Below are 22425 nucleotides of genomic sequence, written 5' to 3' on the forward strand. Positions count from 1 at the left end.
TGTGATTACTGTTTGTTTTATACAAAAAATACACATATGTTCAGAACAGGTTAGAAGTTCAACAGTCTAATTGAAAACTGTGTTTTCTTTGCTATATCTCTTCTTTGAACAAGGTTGTTTCCTTCTGAATAGGCTGGAAGCATCCTTTGAATAATACATACATACTCTAATAATACTGCATGTTATAATAAATTTATATGGTGCCCTATGGGTACTGCAGTTGGGTTATTGAGCATATGCCAAGGACAGTTCTGTTCATGTTATCAGTTTGTGGATGACTCCCACTCTAATACAGTAAAGCTAGCCTTAAGGCACCATAGAAAATATTACAGCTTACAGATTTATCGAGTGACTGTAACTAATGACAGGAAATAGACTCTCTTTTAAAACATTTCCTCATTTAAATGAGTCACCAAGAATGTGTCTAGCACTTCCTTTTTGTGCAGCAATCAGTGTGGTCGATCTTCGTACTACAGCAGCTTGTCTGCAGTGGCAATTCCCTGACCCTGTGAGAATCAGGAATTCTCAGCAGATACCCAAAATCAACTGGTAGGAAATAGCTGGAGAATTTCAAAAGTGTCTTTCCTAACAGAGTGTAAAAGTGAATTTCATGTACAGCTACATTACTGCTACCTGGAAAGAGAAATAAAGTTCAACATCAGTGATTCAGCTGAGCCATGCTAAAAGTCTACAGACTTTAAAGAAAAGGTTAATTTTTATTTTCTTTTACCCACAGGTCTACCCACGGATAGCGCCGGCATTTTGGCACTACCTGCGGGTAGAAGTGAGTAGCGGGTATTTGAATACTCCCACATCTTTACTTTATAGCTTACTAGTGCTTACTGACCTCCTAGCTTGTCTATTGTGCAAAAATAGTTAGCTGCCATTCTAGCTGTCATTTTCTGTGAATGTAGTCTTGTACTAATTCCATATTATTTTGACTACAGTGTAATTACTAACCTAAGTCACAGAGATGTGATGTGTTTATATGCAAGACTAAGGACAGAAAAAATGATATCTAAGTCAAGGCCATATCATACATTGTGACTATAGCACAAAATCAAAGTACTGAAATCCATACCTGCACTTTCTTTTATATAAAACACATTTTACATTCATGAGAAGAATTTGGAACTTCAGTTTTGCTGTATCATTTTTGTTAAGTTTGTACAACTCAACTTGATATCATTTCTCCCCTCTTTTGTCCCTCAGGAGCATGAGCAACTCAGCTATTCCTCCACAAGGTCCAAGGCTCCAAGTGTTATCATCACAGGTCTCAAGCCAGCCACCAAGTATATATTTCATATCAGAGTCAGGACGGCAGCAGGATACAGCGGCTATAGCCAGAAGTTTGAATTTGAAACTGGAGATGAAAGTAAGTTTTACTGAAAGGAAAAAAATCAAATACAATAGAAGTAGCATTTAATTCTAGAACAGTCAGACATTGAGAGTTTAAATGGCTGAATCCATTCCATATATTTATCACAGAATGACCACTGCTGTTTTACAAGAAGTAAGCCTTAGCCTCACACTTCTAGATTTATTTATCTTTCTCGAGTAACAAATACAAATTTCAGTCCACCACTGCAGCTGAAGGAATGTTTGTTTCTGCAAAATCCCCTGGTTTGCCATAGATCCATTCTTCATTTAAAGAAGGCCTTCATCTTAACCTCTGGAATTATCTTGTGTGAGGTTTCCATGTTACTTAAGTCCAGCAGCTTCATGCGGGTTCTTAGAGCACACTGATGGACTCGTTTCTCTATAGTTTTTAATGCTCTTAGAATATAGTAAAAAAGACATTTTTAATATGTATTTCAACCTATAACTTTATTAAATTTGCCAGTGAGAATCAAAAAATCCCACGTTCTTGAAGAATATGAAAAAAGGCTCTTACTCTGAGCAATTTTGTATGTTACATATTGCTTGCACCTTCAAAGGAACCATGAACAAGATATTTACAAGCATTTGAGATAAAATGAGTGTAGTAGATACAGCTCTAAAACACTCATTAATGAAAGTGCTTTAATTAACCAATTATGTACACTGTGTTTTTCGTTAGTTTTGGAATTCAAGTTACTTAGGCTAACATACAGACTCAGTACTATACAAGTATTTTCAAGAGCACCCATTTTCATTGCTTCTTAACTTCTATTTCAAAACAGATTTCCAAGTACTTAATGCCTAATTGGACTTTTAAATTTTTTCTAAGATGTTAAGCCAATTGGATTGATAAGGAATTAAGCACTTGGTTGCTTTCAAGAATTCTAGTAGTACCTGTTTGCATCTTATGATGCAAAAAATATTAGCCTTTAGGCACAATGGGTTATAACTGTTAAGAGAAGTAAATGGTAGTAGGAGAAGTAAACCTCCATGAGCCTTCGTTATATATGGACAAATAGGACTTACTCATCTAAATTAGGAAGACTATTGCCTGATTTCTGTCATGAGAACTATTGATAAAAGTATCTCAAGGCTATGAAAGTCCATGCATGGTTACCAAACTCCTCATCTTTTTATCATTTTCCTTAATGCAGCTGCATGGTGAGCTAGAGTAGTGTGCTAATCCAATATACTTATTTATTAATTTTTAATAAGAACAAGTAACTAAAGCAGTAACCTACAAAAAGTTGAGTTAGTTGAGTTGATAAAGCACTGTAGATTTGGATCCAGCTAAGTCAGTGTTACCATTGTAGAAGTTACTGTATTCTTTATTCACCCTTCCAAGTATCAATGTCTGAAGAAGTTCAAATCCTATAGACTTTCCATAATGCCAAAAGTCAAGGGACTGCGTATATTGGAGCACCTTTAGCTCTAAAATCATGAGAGAAAAGACAAAAAGGACTAAAGATGATGCTGTGAAAACCTAAAAGATAACTTAGAAGCTTGAGTTTTTCTCCAAGTTCACTGGATGCAGAGAATGACTAGTTGGGCCACATGGTTGAGTCCTCCATTTTGAGACAGAAGAATAGATCATAGATTAAAGTAGTTTACACAATGCTACAATGAGTTTCTCTCAGAAAAAGTATCATTTTCTCTCTCTGGGAAATACTGTTGCCACACCAATATTAATATGAGCTATTTGGTGTAAAAAAAGAAATGGTTAATTACTTCACATGTCATGCTTTTTTCAAATTTTGACCTCATTTTGAAGAAACATTGGATTTTGCAGTATAAGATGATATCATAAATGATGCATTGATTTCAGACGTCTGTCTTCCTGTTATATGGGAGCAAAAGTTTGCTATAGAAAAAGGTCTGTATTGTAAAAAATATATTTCAGACTTCACCACTTAAACGTTAAATGCCTTCATGACTTCTAAGTATTCATTGTGAATCTTAATAGTAAAACATGTACATTTATATATTTGCTGTTCACCAACATTTATTGCTTAGGCTTTTTCCTGACTAAAAGTGTTTAATTTGCTACAAAATGAAATCAAAATGTGTGATTGAAGGGAAATATGAACAGAGGAAATGTAGGCTTTGCTTATCAACAGAGATGTGGGTAGAGGGAAATTCTGTAGCTCAGTTTGAAATGGTGCTAGATGAATACCTCTGTTTATTTGAAATGGTCATTCAAAGGTCTGTTACAACTGTAAGTATTATTTTAAATTTAAAAGGAAAAAAATGATAAGTGTACATGGTGGTAAATATTGCTTATTTCAAATGGAAGCAGTGCTCAATGACCAGTCAAATTGTACCTTTATACTCTCCAAATATCTTACTTCCTCAAAGCAGTGTTTTGGAAGTAGGCCTATTCTAAGCTTTAATGTACTATCAGATTATTATGACTATTCGTTTGAACTCCTTCCATAACATTAACAAAACCTCTGTAACTGAAGCTTTTCCAGTCAGCTTATGAAAGCAGATTGAAGTGTAACATCTCCCATAAACACTCTGGACTTACATTCTTTCAGTGATGGGCAGCTCAGCATACCTAGAGGCAGATAGTTCTATCATTTAGCCCTTATACTTTAAAATTTGTCATGTATTTGTGACCTGATTTTGTTTTTTTAGCTTGGATTTCATAATCCTCTTCTCACAAATCAAAAAAATCTAATACTGTAAAAACATGCCTTTTTCATCTAAATGTGAATAGGCCTTTTTAAGGATACTCTCATCTTTCCTATAAGTAAAAGAAATGCTCTGTCCCTCTAAAAGTCATTTTCTCCATAGAATCATTGTAGCTCTCCAAAATTTTACTATCCTTTCTGAACTATAGCATCAGAATTGAACCTGATATTGAACTGAGCAGGAGAAGGAAACCTGTTTATGATACAGTAAACAATCGTAACACTACTTACCTCCTATTAGTTTAGTTTTATTTATAGATCCAAGCACTTGCTGTTGAAATAGAGGATTGCATTACACAACTGATTGACAAAACAACATTTCTGTGGATACTCTTGTATTCCAAGATACTGACCTACTTTTAGATGTAGTGATTGAGACGAGTTGTGCTTAGACTTATTTTGAATGGTCAGTTGAGTGCACATAAATGGTAAGTCACATTTGCTGTCATCCACCAATCTTACAAAGCAATCCAAATCAAGCTATGTAGTAATCTCTTATCATTTACTACTCTGACAATGTGCATTTCAGCTGAAGTTTTTCAAGCTTTTTAATATATATTGTTCTTTATTATTCTGAAAAACTCTAAATAATATTAGAGCAGGACAGACTGTTACAGCTCCCTCAAACCGCAGCTATTGGAAACAAGCTACTTTGTGAAAATTCCACACTTACAATTACTTATTGTGGGCTTTCAATTAGCCAGATTTTAAGTTAATGTGAGCTATACTGATTTCATAGGAAGTTAACATTTTCATTAGAAGACTGGGAAGAATAGAATCTTTAAAAAGTATTTGTTTTCAAAATGAATTTTATCCACCAACAATCCCATAAAAATTACAATAAATACTTCAGATTTTGAGGTTTTACATGTTAGAATACAAGCATCTAGAAGAAAAATTCAGGGACTGATTCCAGGAGAACAATCAAAGGTATTCCATTTATCTTGCTTGAAAATTGACGTATCTTGTTAATGAATAGTAGCATAGTGAGCAATCCATAATGCAGATTTTTCTTTAAAGTAATGCAACAAATGTTGAGTACTCAGTTGTGACATTTGTCTGTCAATGCCTTGGGCAGAACAGTGCCATCATGCCTTCTCCAGTTTACTGGTTGAAACATTATCTATGCTGCTTCAGCTTTGTAGGATAAAATAAGATACTTCATAACTAGGACCACCAAGGAGTTTTGGTAAAATTATTAAATGTGGTGCAGAAACAGAAAGATCAACTGCGTAGGAGCCATGAAAAAGCAGTCATGCAATGGTGGTCAGTTTTTTAGGAAGCCCTCCAACCTCCTGACTAACAAACTGAGGCAATCATTACTTGGAGAGCATGATAATGGAGAAAGAACTCTTCCTGATGCAGAGACAGCTATAAGAGTAACATTTGTACTTCCTGAAGGGAAATGTAATTATCTAAAAAAGTCAAGAAAAATTGTCTTTTCAAGGAAGTAGGGATGGTTGAATGGATACTGTAAGAGATTTCTTCCACTATTATAACTAAGAGGCTGCTGCTGGGAAATTTCCAAGTAACAACTTTGCAAAGCATAGTAATTACAGCTTTTGACCATGTTCCTCATTTCCATTATTAGCAGTCACCCTGTTTCAGCAGGGTGGGCTTTTCTTGTTTGGTTGGTTGGTTTTTAGAATAACGATTTAAAGCTTTCTTTTTTTCCTTTTTTCTTTTTCTGAAGGAATGTTTCTTACAGTGTCAACTCAGAGGCCCTGGTGCCTATAGGAATCTGTAAAAGATTGAACAATTTACTGCTGGTAGGCAGTGCAGTGTTTCCATGCTGTGACTGTCTTTTGCAGGGCTTGTTCTGAATCCGAGGGTGGTTTCCATACCAGGCTTCCCATCATCAGGAAAGAAATTTGTATCTGACAGAAAACTTGGCTTGTCCTAGAAGGGGTCTAAGGGGCAGACTTCATGGGTGCAATGCAGGCTACAGCTTCAGCTGAACAGAGTGTGGCAAAAGTAACCACACTATGATTTTAAAAAAAATAATGTAGACTTTTAGATGACTCAACTACATTAGATTAATAATTTTATAAACAAAACAAAAAACAGAAATTATAATAGAGTAGCTCGATCTAAGGACTGTAAGAAAGTAATTGGTCTGAAAAACTCTGTTCTTGTGGAAAAAGTAACTTTAATTTCTTTAATAGAGACGCAGATGGTGATTTTCTTGTACTACTGGATCTGTTGATCCTCATGTTCTTCGTTCTATTCCCACATCCACAACACTCATCTGTAATTTTTCAGCCTCAAAGCAGGCTATTTTGGATTTGTAGTCAGATGTGAGTGAGACTTTGAGATCCATTTTTCGGAACTCCAGAGGAGAGTCTTGAGTCATTGATTCTGACAGGATTCTCTCCTGTATTGTTTCAAGCACTTGCCTTGATTCATGCCGTGTTAGAGAATCTGTCTCTAGGATTTTTAGAAATACATTAAGTTGCCAGTGCAAATTTGAGATTTTTTTTTTGTCAGAACACTTAATGTTTTCACAGTAGTAATTCCAATTCCTAAATGAAACCAACAAACAAATGAGACTGCACTTATCTCCTATTTAAAAACTACCTTGCTGTATCCATCCCCATGGCTGCTTAGTCCTGATGTTCATTCAACAGTAGTCAGCACTGGATACCTCAGGGTGTCTCATTTTAATCTTGAAATGTTTCCTTACTGTGTTTTATATTTTCAGCCATTTGGTCTTCTAATATGAGCTTACCCTGTCTGGTTCCCAGAAATTCCAGAGTCTTTACTTTTTGTCTTAATTTGCTAAACAAGAGCAATTCCTTGCTCAGATCTTAAGTTTTTATCACAAGCTTTCCATTCACCTGCTGGTCAGGAAGTTAATGTTATTGGCAACACTTTGAAAAGAAGCTTTTCAAGTCAATTTATGCAAAGAATTAATACAAACTTATACTAGTAATAGTATTTCATTTCACTTTTAAAAGCCCTTTTTAAGATTGCCGTTCCATTGCCTGCTCCTTTTCCCACATCCCCTCTGAGACTGGAGACCATCAGCTCACAGGAACTGCAGCACTTCTGGAAAGGTAAAGGTAACCCTTATTAGACCTTTTATTTTTCTTTCCTATTGTTCTTTAGCTCTGTTACTTACAGTGCCTTGTAAATCCATCTGACAGTCCGTTACTGTCTATTAGAGCTCCAGTTCTCACCATCCATACTTATCTATCTCACAGCTACTCACTATTATCTGTCTAGCTGTCTTTCTGTCACTACTTTATCTTTCAAACTGCTGGAAGGTCTGCTGCCTGATAGATGTCAAACTGAAATAACTAAAGCATGTAGCTGAGAGACAGAGGAGAGCTATCATTAGGGCTTCCAGACCTTTTATACCAAATATACAACTTTCTGAAAGATTTTGGGGACGTTTGCTCAAAGAAAAGTGGAAAATAGAACTGGAAGATTCTCTCTTTCTTTTATTGTCTTGTGCTGTGAATAAAATTTATGCACCATTTCTCACAGTCTTCCAAGTGAGGAAGTGAAGAGGCATCAGATATTTCTCTTCATCCCAGAGAGAAGGGGATGTGCAGGTTCCTCTACACACTTGGGTGAAGAACCCAGTGAGAAGTTGAAACTGAGACAGAGCTTGAATATAAAGAATAACTGGCAGGATCAGAACTGATCTCAAAATGAATTTTCTTATTTAGCAAGGAAACTGTACACATTATTGAAGCAAGGAATCTGGAATGATGCAGTTAGGAACTCTAAGTGTCATTTTAAGCAAATAACGTACTTCTGAGTAGATCATGAAGAGTAATATGAGTAAACAGTTTGTATGAATAATACAATTTGGGGTAGAAGTGTGTATGATATGTGTGGTAGTTTTATAATCAGTGCATCACTTTGTGTCAGTGGTACCTACACTATGCTGAAAAGTTCTGATACCCAAACCTTATGCGGTACTACCTAGTCATCTGCTGGGTAACTTATAAATCCACCCTTATCTTTGCCTCATGCCACTCATTTTTAAAAGTATGCTTTTGTCAAAATAAACGTGTTGAGCAGATGGCAGAAGGAATGAAACAAAATGCCATACATAACAGCCACTCAGACAGGTACTAAGCTCCCTCATGAGACATCTCTGGAGCAGAAGCCTGGGAGACAAATCTACCTTTTGTATCTTGGAACACCATCAAGGTTTCTCTTGAGGAGAAATACGGGGACATATATAAATATGCACAGATGATGGAGAGGAAAAATGACATAAAAAAACAGGAAATGACAAAAAGAGAGTAAAGAATAGACACAACAAAAACAATACCTGCTAAAGCCTTTAATAATAATAATAAATATAAATAATAATAATAAATAATTACAACGTGAACATTTCCTTAATTAGGACAGAAACTGAAAAATGAGAAAGAATAGAAAGATCAAGGGACATGCAGAATTTCATTTTGGACAGCAAAAATTGTTCAAAAATTGTCATTATTGAGTTTCCAATATTAACATATTCTCCTTGCCTGGGGAGTGTTTTGTGGAACCTGTGTGCAAGGATGCTGTATGCACATACATGTGCCTTTGTAGTTATCTATGCGTTGTTCACTGCACTGTGCCTTCATTGATTTCTAGAAGGATCACTTCAAGCAAAAATAAGTATTTCTATCATTTTGCCCTACCTGCTTCTCTGACAGTTTTTAACAAATCCGCATTTTCCAATTATACTTGTCTGTCATTTGACATTTTTATCTGACAAGTAAATTAAGGTCATCAAGATGTTTCAGGCTTGAAAGGCCCTTTATAATCGTGTGGACTCTGGCATCTCTACCAACACAGTGAAATACATATGCTAGAAACAGAACAAACATTTTTAAGAGTATTCAGTCTCAACTTAAAGGTTGAGTTAGACACAAAAAGAACTAAATTGGTGGGGAACTTCTCCCCATTCATGAACTTGACTGTGGTTCCTGATAGAAAATGTGTATATTATTAAACTGATAGCTTGTAGTCAGCTTTAACTAAAACTCCAACCAGCTTCATCCAGCAGGAACAATCCAGGACAACAGCATTTTTCATTTTAGTATCTAGCACAGGGCCTTTCTAGACAATAGGATCAGTTCCTACATTTCCACCCAGAACTCAAATTGTCTTGAATGAAGGCCCTGAGTTTTTTTATTTTAATGAAATGCTGTTGAAGAAAATCTCAGCTAATTTATCTGAAAGCATCCCTTGCTAAAGTCACTATTTTTGCACTCCTTTTCCTATTTAAAAATAAATAAATAAATAAATAAATAAATAAATTACTTGTAGTTTGTTCTCTCTCTTCCATTATAGAAATGGAAACTGGGCAAGATATTGTCATTGAAAACCTCCCTTACCTGTTACAACTTCAAACTGACCCTGTCCATCTTTACAACATTTATCATAACCCTTGCTAATCTGAAATCGTATTCAGTGTTTGAGTTGGACAGCCTATTATATTTGCATTTTTATTTCTGTGGCACCATATTATATGTTGAATTTTTTCAACTAAACCTGACACTGTGGAGCATAATGCAGAGCCATTCCTGCGGTATCACTAGATTCTGTTTTGGAGATTAGCTATTTAGTGAGTATTTGATAAAGGGTTTTGATACATAATTTATTGGAAGATGCGTGCATTTAACTTGTCTAAGGAGAGTTTATGACCACAGAATGCCTTATAATTTACTGCCTCTGCATATCTCCATTAAATTATATGGGCAGAAATCTAATGTCGGAAATTAAACAAGTTGGTTTTGCTGAAAATTGGACATAAATTACTATTACCTTTATTTGTTTCACTTTTATTACAAAGCCAGTTTACACTGCTAATTTCTAAACCTCTCACAAATATTTAGAAGACAAATGTTTTTTCTTGAAAACAGCTTTTTATGAAGCTTTAGGCAATGATGTGTGCATTGTATTGGGCTTCATCAACTGGAAAGTGAGAAAACACAGCCTGCTGAGCTTTCTTTTTGCAGCAGCCTAGGAGCTGTAATCATCTGATGCCCAAAGAAAACTGAAGATTTTGTCGGGAGGTTTACAAAGTCGAAGTTGCTTTCTTAATAAATCTATAATTTATTTTCTTTTCTACACTTACTGCTGTTCTCGGAGGTAATTGTGATTCTGTGATCCTGTGAAATATATATTCTTCTTCCAGAACAATATTGTGTTCCTTATAGAAAAAAGAAAGTAAGAATTAGGTAAATGTTATATGATGAAAAAATAGAAGTGTGACTGTGTTTACTTTAAGAATAAAAGCTCTGAAGTCACAAAGGAAGAGAACATTTAATATTGTAAAGAAAATATACCTCAAGCCTCTACAGACAATGTCAAGTGATCTTTTTTACCTGCTAAATGACCTACAAAAAAAACAGAGAAAAACATGAAGCATAAAATAATCATTTTTTTCTATTGCAGTGATGCCAATCCTCAAAGCATATTAAAGATAGAACTATAAATTTGTAACAATAAATCTAAATACTAGAAACACAGAAGAGTGTGTCAGGCTATATGTTACATGTGCTTTTTCTGCTTAGGATTCTACTGAATCCAGCTCTGTATTTCCTACATGTGTAACACTGCTGCTGACTTCATTTTGGATAGTTAGATGTACAGATATTTGTTAATAACATGCAAGGTTAAGCTAAAACAGCAATACATTTGTTCTAGTTTTATGTCCAAAATCCAGTCATATTCAGATCTTAGTAAATTGCAAGTGCCTGATGGTGCTGGCTCCTCATTTTAGAAACCTTTAGAAGTATTCCCCACTTCTTCATAGGTGGTACATAGCTGAAGGTTTTTCACTTCACAGATACAGTCTCATATCGTGTCTGGTCTAAGCACCAAGAGAACTACTACAGAGTAATTGCAACTTTTGGCTAGTTAAATGTTGTCACCCATTCTGCATGAATCCCAGGTGCTGGAACTTTAACCTCTTTCTTTGTGCCTCTCTTTCAGCTTCTGATATGGCTGCAGAGCAGGGACAGATTCTCGTGATTGCCACTGCTGCTGTTGGTGGATTCACTCTCCTGGTCATCCTCACTTTGTTCTTCCTGATCACTGGGAGGTAATTAAAGCTACACTGTTGTCATTTGCTCAAGGTCTGTGTTATCCAAGCCTAAGAATTTATGAAGAATAGCTAGGCAATTTAGCCACATTTTCAGTGTCTTTTTTTAAATAAGTTTCTGACCATCTTTCCTGCTGATATGGGCAGGAGGAAAACAAAATTTCAAATGCAATGCAACTGGCATCAGATCTCTGACATTAGAAGACAAAGAAAAGAACACAAAATACAATATTTATTATAAAATCTCTTAACTGTAAATTGCAAAGCTTTGAAGAATGTAACCTTAGGATTTCTGATGTCTTGGGGCTGGCAGTATAGTTTGGTAAAGACACTGGGTGGACAATTTTTGTTTCTTTTTGCTATATTAAATTTATAGGCAAAAATATCTTACATAGCTGTATGTGATTATACACTTGTGCATTTATTAAGAGAGAACATAAGAATTATGAAATGAAATTAAACAGAGGAAAACCTTACTCTAGTATATTGGGATGATTTAGCTTCCTGTTTTGTTGTTTAACATTTTATTGAAGATACTCTTGTAAATCTACATTACAGAAGTGCTGTGGCAAGTGAATTCACTGACCTGGGCAATTATTATTTTTTATAATGTCGGTGATTTTTATTCTTGCAAGTCCATTTCCTTCCTTTTAACACGGTGCTAGTGGTCTACCTTTCCTCAATTGGTATGTTGGTCAGGATCAAATAAAGACATTGTGCTAATTGGTTTAGAAAGCGTTTTGATTTTGAGTGGCTGGATGCTGTGCTCAACTGTACACTGAAAGTTCAAGGGAATGCACAAATTCGTAATGGACTTGCTAAAAATGCAGGTAGTGATCAGAATCCCAGACTTTACTGGAGCTCAAGATCACACATGACACAGAGCATCTGTTTTTTTGTGTGTGTGTGACTTTAGGATTTTGTTTCTTTCTACCAGAAACAAAGCAGAATTTAAAAGGATAGAGACTGTATGTCCACACCTCCTCTGTAAGACATTAGCGGCACCACAGTTCTGCCTTGGGTCAAAAAAGCCTTAAAAATTCCTAATATTCTCTAGAGGTATGGGGCTAAGCAGAGGGAGTTTGGCTCATATCTCTTGCAGTAAGTTCTGTAGGAGGAACTGTGTGGGCTTTGGGCCATTCATACTCTTTTTGCCTCTCCTTTCTTCGTATACGTAAGACTGGTGAAAGAGCCTCCATGTGAGGAGGGTTCTCCATGGAGTTTCCCTCTTATTCAGCTTTGGGACAGATAAATCTGGGGTTTGGATGGGGTTTTACACCATTCTTGGACCTGTTTAGAGTCTGTTCTTCGGAGGAGAGATGTTAAAGTTACTTCTGTGAATGTGCTAATGGTCATTACAGATTGGGTTGATGTTAATAGACAGTGCTGTGCATTCAGATTTGTAAATATTTTTCTGTTGTTTGTATACCATTACCTCTGATTAGGAAAGAAAGTGGTATACCACTGCAGGCATTATGTAAATAATAATGAATCCGGTTAAGTCTAACATTTTATTTAACTGAAGCAGCTCACATTGGAACACACTGTAATCTCAATCTTAGAAGCTTATAAAATATTCGTACAATTACAAGAAACATTGACAAACATTAGTCTCTTTCAGACAGAAGAGTTATTCAAAGACAGACTTTCAGAGGAAATGATTCTCTGGAATCCTTGAGTGCAACTCCTAAAAGCCCAAGCCAAACTTTTCCCTGATAAAACACTCAGTAAACTCAGGAATAGAAAAAAAAAAAAAAGGAAATGAGTTTCTTTCTAGGTTTATTCTTCCTGTTTGCTAATGTTAAAGATATCAGAGATTCTCTTAGCTTTCTAACATCTTACTCAATTGAACTATTTCAATTATGTAAGATGTGAATTCATTTTGAAGTACTTCTCAAATAAAATGATAAGAATGTACTGCATAGAAGACAGAGCAAGAAAATTTTGGATAAATACTATTTGCTGTAGGACTGGAGACAAATTTCAGCATGAAGAATGGGATTGGTATACTGCAGATGTGCTCTTTGCTGTTTAGAATTAGCAATTTGATGAGCTACAGAGTCACAACACTGCTGATGAGTCTATTCATAGTGAAGAGGCTGGGTTAAATGAGCACCTGCCTCTGCACTCCACTGAGTGATTATCCACCAAAACCAAGCAGGAGACATGGCTCTCTGTTGCAGGTAGAAAAATGAAAGCAGTAGTGACTTGAAGGTACAAGATAGACAGTGAGACTGGGGTCTCGGCTAAATTCTGGAAAACAGAGTAGTAAAGCTTACTGTGATTTATCATTACACAAGGTATTCCTTTCAAGTGATTTTCTAGTTAACAGTAGTAGGAAATGGGGAGCTGGAACTGGAAGAGTCCACTGCTGGTTCTCACTGGCATCTGTAGTCAAATTCTGGGGCTTTGAATACTAGGGAGAATTTTAAGGGTTTAGAGAGCTATTTCTTTGAATGTTCCTCTGGGCAGACATTCCAAGTGTAAGACTTTGTGTTCAGTGTTGTTCTTGGTGATTGTAAACTAGTGGTCTCAGCAACTCGTGTACAATGCAGAGATTGGATACAAAAAATTATTTTCTCATGAACCCTGTTGAACTCAAAGAACCTATCTTATGAAGGAACTGTAAGCTTTTTGACCCACTGGGAATAAAAGGTATTAGGATAAGATTTGGTCTGTGTGAATCAATGTATGCAAACAAGGGTGCAGAAAAATAGTATAAGTATCAACATTCTTTCAAGCATGGGAATAAAGTATTGCATCAAACTTTGGTAGTCGTGTTCACTACTAATCATCCATTTGTGATTTATTTTCACTGATATCCAATCTGCTTGTAGTTCTTCAGGTTTGTTTCTCTCCTTAGTGTCAAATCTAAGTGACTGTGGATGCAGAATGTAAAGACTTTGGCTTTCATAAAACTGCAGAGAAAACTTAATGTACATTTATTTTATGCATTATATTCATTTTAATTAAAACCTCACTTGCTTTTCTTAAAAGATGCCAGTGGTACATAAAGGCCAAAATGAAATCTGAAGAGAAAAGAAGGGCTCATTTGCAAAATGGAAATTGTAAGTAGTTTAACACTGTGTTACATAAAATATGTATTATATTTTAAATGAAAAGTATTCATAATTTTCTCTTCATCTTTTGCCCTTGATATTTTAATCTGGCCATTTACATAGTTCCTTATTGTCTGCACCATCAAGACTGTTCTTATTTGTATGTTCTCTAGAACAATTCACACTGAATTCACAAAAGGATTCTTTTGTGTTCTATTAATCATATTTGTCAATTTTCCAGGTGAATTTTTGTGAATTCATCACTGGGCTGGGCCATGTTGATTATCTGCCTCAAAATTCTACTCCTGACCATGACCATGTTTGTTATTTGTATTCACTTCTCTGTTAGTGTCTTTTGGGATCTACACTTCCAGCCACACAACAAATAAGACTTCCTTCTCTCTCTTTCTTACTGATCAGTACTGTGACGGAAAAACTCTCATGGGCAAAGTGTTAATTTATTTAGCTAAGTTTAGCTACTTAGTTTAAATTACTAGTCTCATTGTTTTATGTTGGAGTTGATTTAAAAAAGAAAAAAAAAACGTTTTATTTATTGTTAGCTTGTAGAAAGGGCGTTATGGTTTGCTTAATTTTTTATTCCTTTTGAAAACATCTCTAGAACTATCATGATCAAGACAAAAGCTACGTCACAAGAAATAAAATCTTTTTTTGTGTGACAAAACTGTATCCAGGTTCCTTCCATGCTGAGAAGGGATACTCACATTATACTATAAAAAATACTTAGATTTGTTTGTCATTTGTTTCCAAATCTGATCAGAAAGAGCAGCAAACAAAAACCTTCCTGCTGCAGAGTTTCATATATGCCTCTGGAGGCCATGACTGAATTTGAGAAAAGCCTCACTAAGTGCCTTTCATGCCAGGACAAATGATGACCCTATTTCATACTGACACAAAGCTTCATCTTATGAGGCCTCTCATTCCTTTGCAGTTATCAAAGCATCAGACTTGAAGGAGCATTTCCCAGATCATGTGCTCCATAGGTTAAAGGATAAAAAGGAGCTACTCTGAGTTACTCCAGTAGCTAAAACTGTGTAGAAACAATATTCCTTCCTTTACAATGGGGCAATTAGTGCTTCCACCAGAAGTGCCATTTTCATGCTAGTAGCAATTCTTGCCTGACTGTGGGCTATTTATTGATTTGGTATCCAGCATCTTAACCTGAAACAATTTAGGCGGCTGCAGAGTTTCTACCTGGATCAGTATAAGTATGATCTCTCCTAAACGGGCTGAAGCTTTTTAAAAGAAATTCTATTGTAAAACTTACACTGGTTAAAATTGACTCTTCCTACTACCAGCTTAGTCATATCCATGCTTTGTTTCCTCTGCTGTGCACAGAGGAGAACCATCTTGTGTTTATCCATCCTATCTCCCTTGGGAAATCTTTATGACTTACAGGAAGATTTCAGGAACCATGCCCTTTGAAGGGAGTTAGGAAAGGGTCCATGACCCAGCTGATAACGTGAAATCCCATGATGTCTGGTGTGCTTCACATTTGAATATAGCATGTGTCCTCTCTTCGGCATTGATTCAAATGAGTATTGCAGGTGATTTGATGAAGCCCATCCACATTTGTATGCCCTGAACTAGATGTCATCTAATGCATTTAGGCGCATCAGATAATGAAGTACTTTGGGCTCATCCACTAAGTGATAAGAGGAAAAAGATTACGTAGTACTTAATTCTTTTTGAAGAGGTTCTCTGGACCCAGCTGCAGTACCCTGTGAAGTTGATGCACCATCTACATCAATGTCTGTTAATGAATTGAAAGTTTTCCAGAACTTAATCACCACATGGCAGGAGCCTAAAAAAATTCCCATCCAGATAGTCCAAAAGAAACAACATAAGTTCTTGGACATGCTACACTCAGGAGCTCAAGGGATATTAGACATGCCAGAAAATGATGGCTTGCTGGAACCTGCCAAAGCAATCTGGCACTAACCCACTGTTGCTGCAGCCATCTCCTAGGAAATAGACAGAAATTATTAAAGCTTTGTTAATGGATCTGGGTATTTTTGTTCTCATCTTGCACCTGGCTCACTGGTTGTGCAAACTGATCAGCATAGAACAAAGCAGCACAGTCCTCCAGGACCCATTCTGAGAAGAGAAAATCTCAAAGACTGGACCTGTTTGGCAAAAGGAACATTTATCAGTCCACTAGTAAAAGACAGAAGTAAATTTGCAAGCTGTGTTTTCCAAGTAAATGACAGATAGTCTAATTTGTCCAAGGAGTAACAAACAGGAATTTAAACTGCTTGGCAATAATCACTGTCAGTCCTGAGGATCTGCTTTTCCTCATATCTTTGAGCCTTCACTTGGTGTCTCTGTAGACACCCTTCCAAGTGAGCAGCTCTCTGCATTTTCTATGGTTGTAGTATCCCAATTTACTAACTGTACTTGAAAAATTCCTTCAGGATGTGAGTTAAGTGCAAAGACAACAAAGAGTTTCTTCAGACTAAATTATTCAATGGCAATTGGAAAGGGAATAAAAACAATTGGATTGGGAAAAAAACAAACAAACAAAAAAACCCACTTTGTCTTACCTAAAATAGTATTTTCCTCAAAACTTAGATAGGGCTATTATTTAACTTTTTTTCTCAAGAGGTGCTTGTGTTCAGCTGCAACAAAGACAAAACTGCACCAGAATTTGACATTATCTTATCAGTTGAAATCCAAAAATAGAGTTTTCTAAAGGCCTTTGACTTTTTGTTCCTGTGGCACCTGTATAACCAGCAAACATGATAGTAACCAGCAAGCAATGATATATGGCATTCAGAGCATTCAGAGAACCTAATACCTATATTTTCTCTGGGTTTTACTCTAACGCTGGTTATCCAATACCACTGTAAGCTAAAATGAAGACTGATAGAACAATGCATTGCAACAATCCTGAAAACAATTTCATGCTTTCACTCACCTAGAATATATTAAGGCATTACAGTGGAGTCCAGCAGAACATTAGTGACGTTTTCAGGCAATAATTTTGAATGTTTTTGATTGTGTCAGATTGGCAGAAGTTTGTCCTCTACCTCAGAAGGTAAAGTACAATGGCTTACAAGAATCACTTGGGAAAAAAAACACCTAAAAAAACACTCAAAGGATAAATAAGAGTAAAAAGAAATATGTAAGTCTATGCTCAATCTTTGAAGACCTAGTACTTCCAGACTTCCAGCAAATGAGAATAACTCTTGTGTATTCTACAGTTTCTGTGAAATGAGTAGCTGGTTTTGGAGTCATCCTTTGTTAGGTTCTGACAATTTTAAAATGATATATATATATTAATTTTAAAGAAAGAAGTAAAACACATATTGTTATAGTATGTGAGTATCAAAGAATTGTTGACTCTTAGCGTTCTCTCTGTTTTGCAGTACGTTTCCCAGGAATCAAAACATATATTGATCCAGACACATATGAAGACCCATCTCTTGCTGTCCATGAATTTGCAAAGGAGATAGATCCTTCAAGAATTCGTATTGAGAGAGTTATTGGGGCAGGTAAAAGCATATACACTCAAAAGCTATGCATGAAAGGACTGTTTTTCTGAAGTTACCATGATAATGCAAGTAGACAAGTGTAGTACAAATGTGGACATACTTCACTGATAGACCACTTTATTCTCAAGCATCACTCAGCTTCTGATCTAAAGTTATATCAGCAGTTTTCCTGCACTGCTGCTGCTAAGGATCTCTGTGTGCCTGTTCTCCCATGCAGCTCAGATGCTTCAACAAGCTTGTGGAGTTCTGGTACAGACAGACTTTCTAAATAGATTGGAAAACAATGAGAAAGATCAAATACTGTACAGTTATCATCAGTACTACTGTGCTTTTCTATTTAGGAAAGAAACAATAAGAAGACATATGTAATCAAACGTTATCCATATATATTCTCTCAGAGTTTAGTAGTTAGTGAGTTTTGTGCTTCTGGAAAATGCCTATTCTGACCCTCTCTGTCGTTCTACCTCTGCAGTGTTATATGAGTTTTATGCACAGTGAAAATGTAATAATTCTTACTTGATTTGAATTTGCTGTGTGATTGACCCAGCCCACTGGGCTCTCCTTTCTCCCTAAAGGAATGTTTGATGCAGATACTAGATTTCCTTACAAAGAAGAAAAACTTGTAAAGAGCAGAGTCTTGCAAAATCATTTCTTTTAACTTGTGTTCTGAAACTCTAGGACATATGGCATGTCATTATTGACCAATTGAGATTGTTTACAGGAATTGTTTTACAGAAATTGTTTTACTCTGTTGTTTGAGGACCTAGAGAGTATAGGCTCAGATAGGTTCTTAAGGGGTCCTAAAACTAGTAGATCTCAGTGCGTGCCTTCTGACCAACAGGTCATCATTCAAAATGTCCGCCACCATTTCTCGCTGTTAGAACAAATCAAAACAGAAGAGATTGAAAGGAGAATCTGAAGTTCTCTGTCCTGCTTACATTCTCAGTGTTGTTGCCTGCACACTATCAGTGGCTGAGAAATATTAATCTATACTGAGCCACAACAGGAAGGGAAGGTGGGAGAGCTGAGGATCTCTAACAGTAATTTTGATGTGCACAGCAAGACTGAAATTCTGAGCCTCCGTTCCATCTCTGATACTTCTTTTCTGCTTGTGAAATACATTAACCCTATGCCTGTCTACAATTTACAAAATATGGTTATTTCTCTCCATCAGTAGGATACTGTTAGGAGTGACTGAGTTTTGTAAATTGCTGCCTTAAAGATACTTACAATACTAACTACAAAGATTTTTGTAAGAATTAGTACAATCCAGATTTCATTGTCCATCTTTTAGCTACCTGTTCTTGGTCATCTTTAACAATACTAGTTTTTACTTACTAAATAAATACCTGCATAAAAACGCTGGTTTTTTGTTGTTGTTGTTGTGGTGGTGGTGGTGGTGGTGGGTTGTTTTTTTTTTACTGTTTACTTATTCTAATTGTAATCCCATCAAAAAAAAAAAAATTTGAAGTACAACAGGCAGCTAAACTCACTTACACCTTGTGGAAGTGTGTCAGTGGTTAAAAAAAATAAAAATTAAAGACTGTAATTCTGTAATTTGTTCATAGTGAGCCTGTCATAGGACTGCTAACTGGTATTGTTAGGGAAATTATTATCAAAATACATAATGCACTACGACTCTTCTTTTTTATCGTGGCTTCATATAACTTAGTCACTTAAGAAGAGAGAGGTATTTTTCAGTTGAGGTCCCTCATTTAATGGTACATTACTACACTGGTTACAAACTGTGCTGCTAAAGGTGTTTCATGCCGTAGGAAATGTCATGAAAATAAACACAAATAATGTAATAGACATAAAACCTGGTCTGTTAACAAGCAGAGAAGAGAACATATTGACTTGAAAGTAAGAGAGAAAAATCTGTTACACCCTGAATTCCATATAGCAAGAGTACTACAGAGTATACCTGATTGTTTAAGAGAGATAATGTGTAGCTGGCACTGTGCACCATATGAGTTATTAGCTTGAGAGAGCCCTTAGAGGGCTGACTTTTGCAGAAAACATTATATTTGATTTCTTTTGTTTCCTCCTTTTCTTCACACATACTATAGGTATTGATTGCAAAGCATATTGAAGTACCTTCAGCATTGGAATTTCTGCTGATTTCAAAGGAGAATATGACAGAGGAGGATTTGGCTTATCGATTTTTGTTCAGATGAAAATTGTGTCCTTATTCTCAACTTAACTCATTTATGAAAATTCCTTATTCAGCATCTCTCTCTCTTGTATCCAGGAGTGAATCTTTTGTCTGCTTTGACATATTTTATTTTTATATCTTTAATCTTACAAATTACTGAATAATCTGCCATCTTCAAAGGTATTCGCCTAATAGGACTTGAGAACTATTTCATATGAAATTTAAACCCAGTTTCATGGAGGCAAGATACAGATTAAATATTGTTTCTAAGGCAGGGAGACTACAAATTCTCACAGAGTTCTTGGATAGCTACTAGGGGACATAACATGCCATTGTAATTCAGTCATGACGCTTCCTTTATGCTTTCTCTGATTCTGTACCAAACTTTGTAACCATGTATAAGATAGTCTTCTCATCCCAGAAGAATTACTTATAAAATATTTTTACACAATTTTACAATTTTCAGATCAGTGAAACAAAAAATAAAATCTTTTACCAAATGAATCAATATTAATGATAAAACTCTTTAAATTAATAATTGAATTAATAAAGATAGTTCTTAGAGCAGCGCTTTTTGATCAACTTATTTTGATTAAATATTCTCATTATGAATTTCTGTAATTTTTTGAAACAGAAACTTTTTCCATTTAAGAACTGAAAACTTTTATTTTGCAAAATATCAGATTGAAACATTGCAAATACTCGATTTTTTTCATAGATTTTTTGGACATAAAATTTGAAACTGATCTTTTCCTACAAGTAGTTTCAAGTTTGCTTTTTTAATAGAAAAATTCATGTCCAAAAAGCCCTTAGCAATTCACTAGTTGCATAGCAGATGGCTTTGACACTCAAGACAAGATTTTTCACCACAACTATCAGACATAATGGCCAAAATAAAAAGAGCAAAGCAGCAACAAATTAAAAAATGCTGCTGAGCCCATGAGACTTCTCACTTCGAAGAAAAAAAAATTAATCTCTTGCTAAAATCCTTTCAAGTAATCCTGGTGGACATTTACCAAGCTGATGTTTTTGAACACAACTACTACATTCCATGGTGCCAGATAATTGAGCCTTTTACTTCAATTCCAGTCCTCCCCTCTGTCATGCTTTCAGTATTCCAGTACATTTACAAACTTCAAAGTACTGTCCTTCCTTCTGGTATTTTGGTGTAAATAAAGCAATTAAAATACAAGCTTTGCAAAATCCTTCCTAAATTGTTCACCATTTGTCACTAGAGAGTATGAAGAGCTGCATTAAGGTAACAAAAGGTGCACCTAAATGCATACTCAAGCTGGCCATCTAGTCAGGCTCCCCATTATCCCATTCACTACTATCTTACATCTGGATTCTCTGAGAAACAAAAATGCTATTTTGTAGACCTTCTGATTGAATGAAAGCACACCCAGGTTAATAGTTGTTAATGATCTTTTTTGTTAGTCCTTGAAGAACTCATGCTGATACCCTGCTTCAAACAGGAGGGTAAAAGCAGCAGTGGCATTTGCAGTTTGATCAAATATTTATAATAGTGAGCAGATTAGAATACCAAAGGCAAAAGAGAAATTATTTGCTACTGAGTAGTCTATTGCAACTGTTTGGGGACAATACTATCAAACCACAAGCAGTGTTCTGAAATAAAATTATCTCGTTTCTGATTATGGAATTGTAAAAAGTTAAAATCAAATCCCTCCACTTAACTAAGTGGGGGTAAATTTAATGTTAGCTAAGCTAAGTACTTTGTAAACACTTGGTGAACACCTATAAATATGCTTAGCTTTCATTTCTCATGGTGATATCAACCAAATAAACAAGTGCTAGTGAAGTCCACAATCTAGCAATAGTTTAAATTGTGTTTAAATTGCTGTTTAAATTGTGAAGTTGATTAGTCAATTCCCTTTTATTACATCGTCTACTTACAGCAGAATTTCACTGTTGTTTAATTTCATAATGCATATTCTAGGTTTCAAAACACTTGGTAAGATTTTTTTTATCTTTAGTATTAAATATTCCATTATATTACCAATTCCCACAGTTCCCACAGTTTGCCCTTCTTTGCTGTAGATTTTCTTCAGATTATCCCATTCAGCCTCACTTTGTATTGAGCTCATTGCACCTACTGACATGCAGTGACATCCTTTGGTTTTGTCCTATCTGTGACGCTTTTTTTACCCCAGACATCTTGCTCTTTAGTTTAAAGCTTTAACCACTCTTCTTAAAAGGAATTCCCAGACATTCTTTGTCAAGTCTCCATTAAAAGCGACACTTATCCTTGTATTTTCTTTATTCTGTCAATTTTCCCAAAGGTCTAATGACTGAAAGTGTGGGAAATGACTTGAGCTGTATTTGGTGCTATAACCTTTCAGTTCTATCAACAGCGATTATGTGTTGTAAGATATTTGTTTTGATCTCATGCAGTAATACAAGAATGCATATAAGGCTTTGAAGTAGACTGACTACTCCTGTTTCACTTTAAATATCATGTATTTTATGACGAGGTGAGAAAAGGAATGTGTGGCTTCCATAAGGCAAGTCCCTGGAGTGCTGAATTAGCTTCTTTTTGCATGACTTACAG

General features: G+C 35.6%; 1 protein-coding gene across 2 annotated transcripts in view; it reads left to right on the top strand.

Annotated features, from left to right (window-relative positions):
- The window catches only part of LOC104909327 (ephrin type-A receptor 6), a 314483-nt gene that overhangs the window by 239026 nt on the left and 53032 nt on the right, over window positions 1–22425 (top strand). Inside the window, exons 5-10 of one of the 2 annotated variants that reach the window (XM_031556463.1) lie at window positions 737–784; window positions 1213–1375; window positions 7031–7129; window positions 11022–11130; window positions 14128–14198; window positions 17576–17701. In XM_031556463.1, coding sequence (XP_031412323.1) covers window positions 737–784; window positions 1213–1375; window positions 7031–7129; window positions 11022–11130; window positions 14128–14198; window positions 17576–17701 — 616 coding nt within the window. The remainder of the gene's footprint in view (window positions 1–736; window positions 785–1212; window positions 1376–7030; window positions 7130–11021; window positions 11131–14127; window positions 14199–17575; window positions 17702–22425) is intronic. The other variant, XM_031556460.1, reaches the window with a different exon arrangement.

The sequence above is a fragment of the Meleagris gallopavo genome, chromosome 1 (assembly GCF_000146605.3).
Source record: "Meleagris gallopavo isolate NT-WF06-2002-E0010 breed Aviagen turkey brand Nicholas breeding stock chromosome 1, Turkey_5.1, whole genome shotgun sequence".
Taxonomy (NCBI): Eukaryota; Metazoa; Chordata; class Aves; order Galliformes; family Phasianidae; genus Meleagris; species Meleagris gallopavo.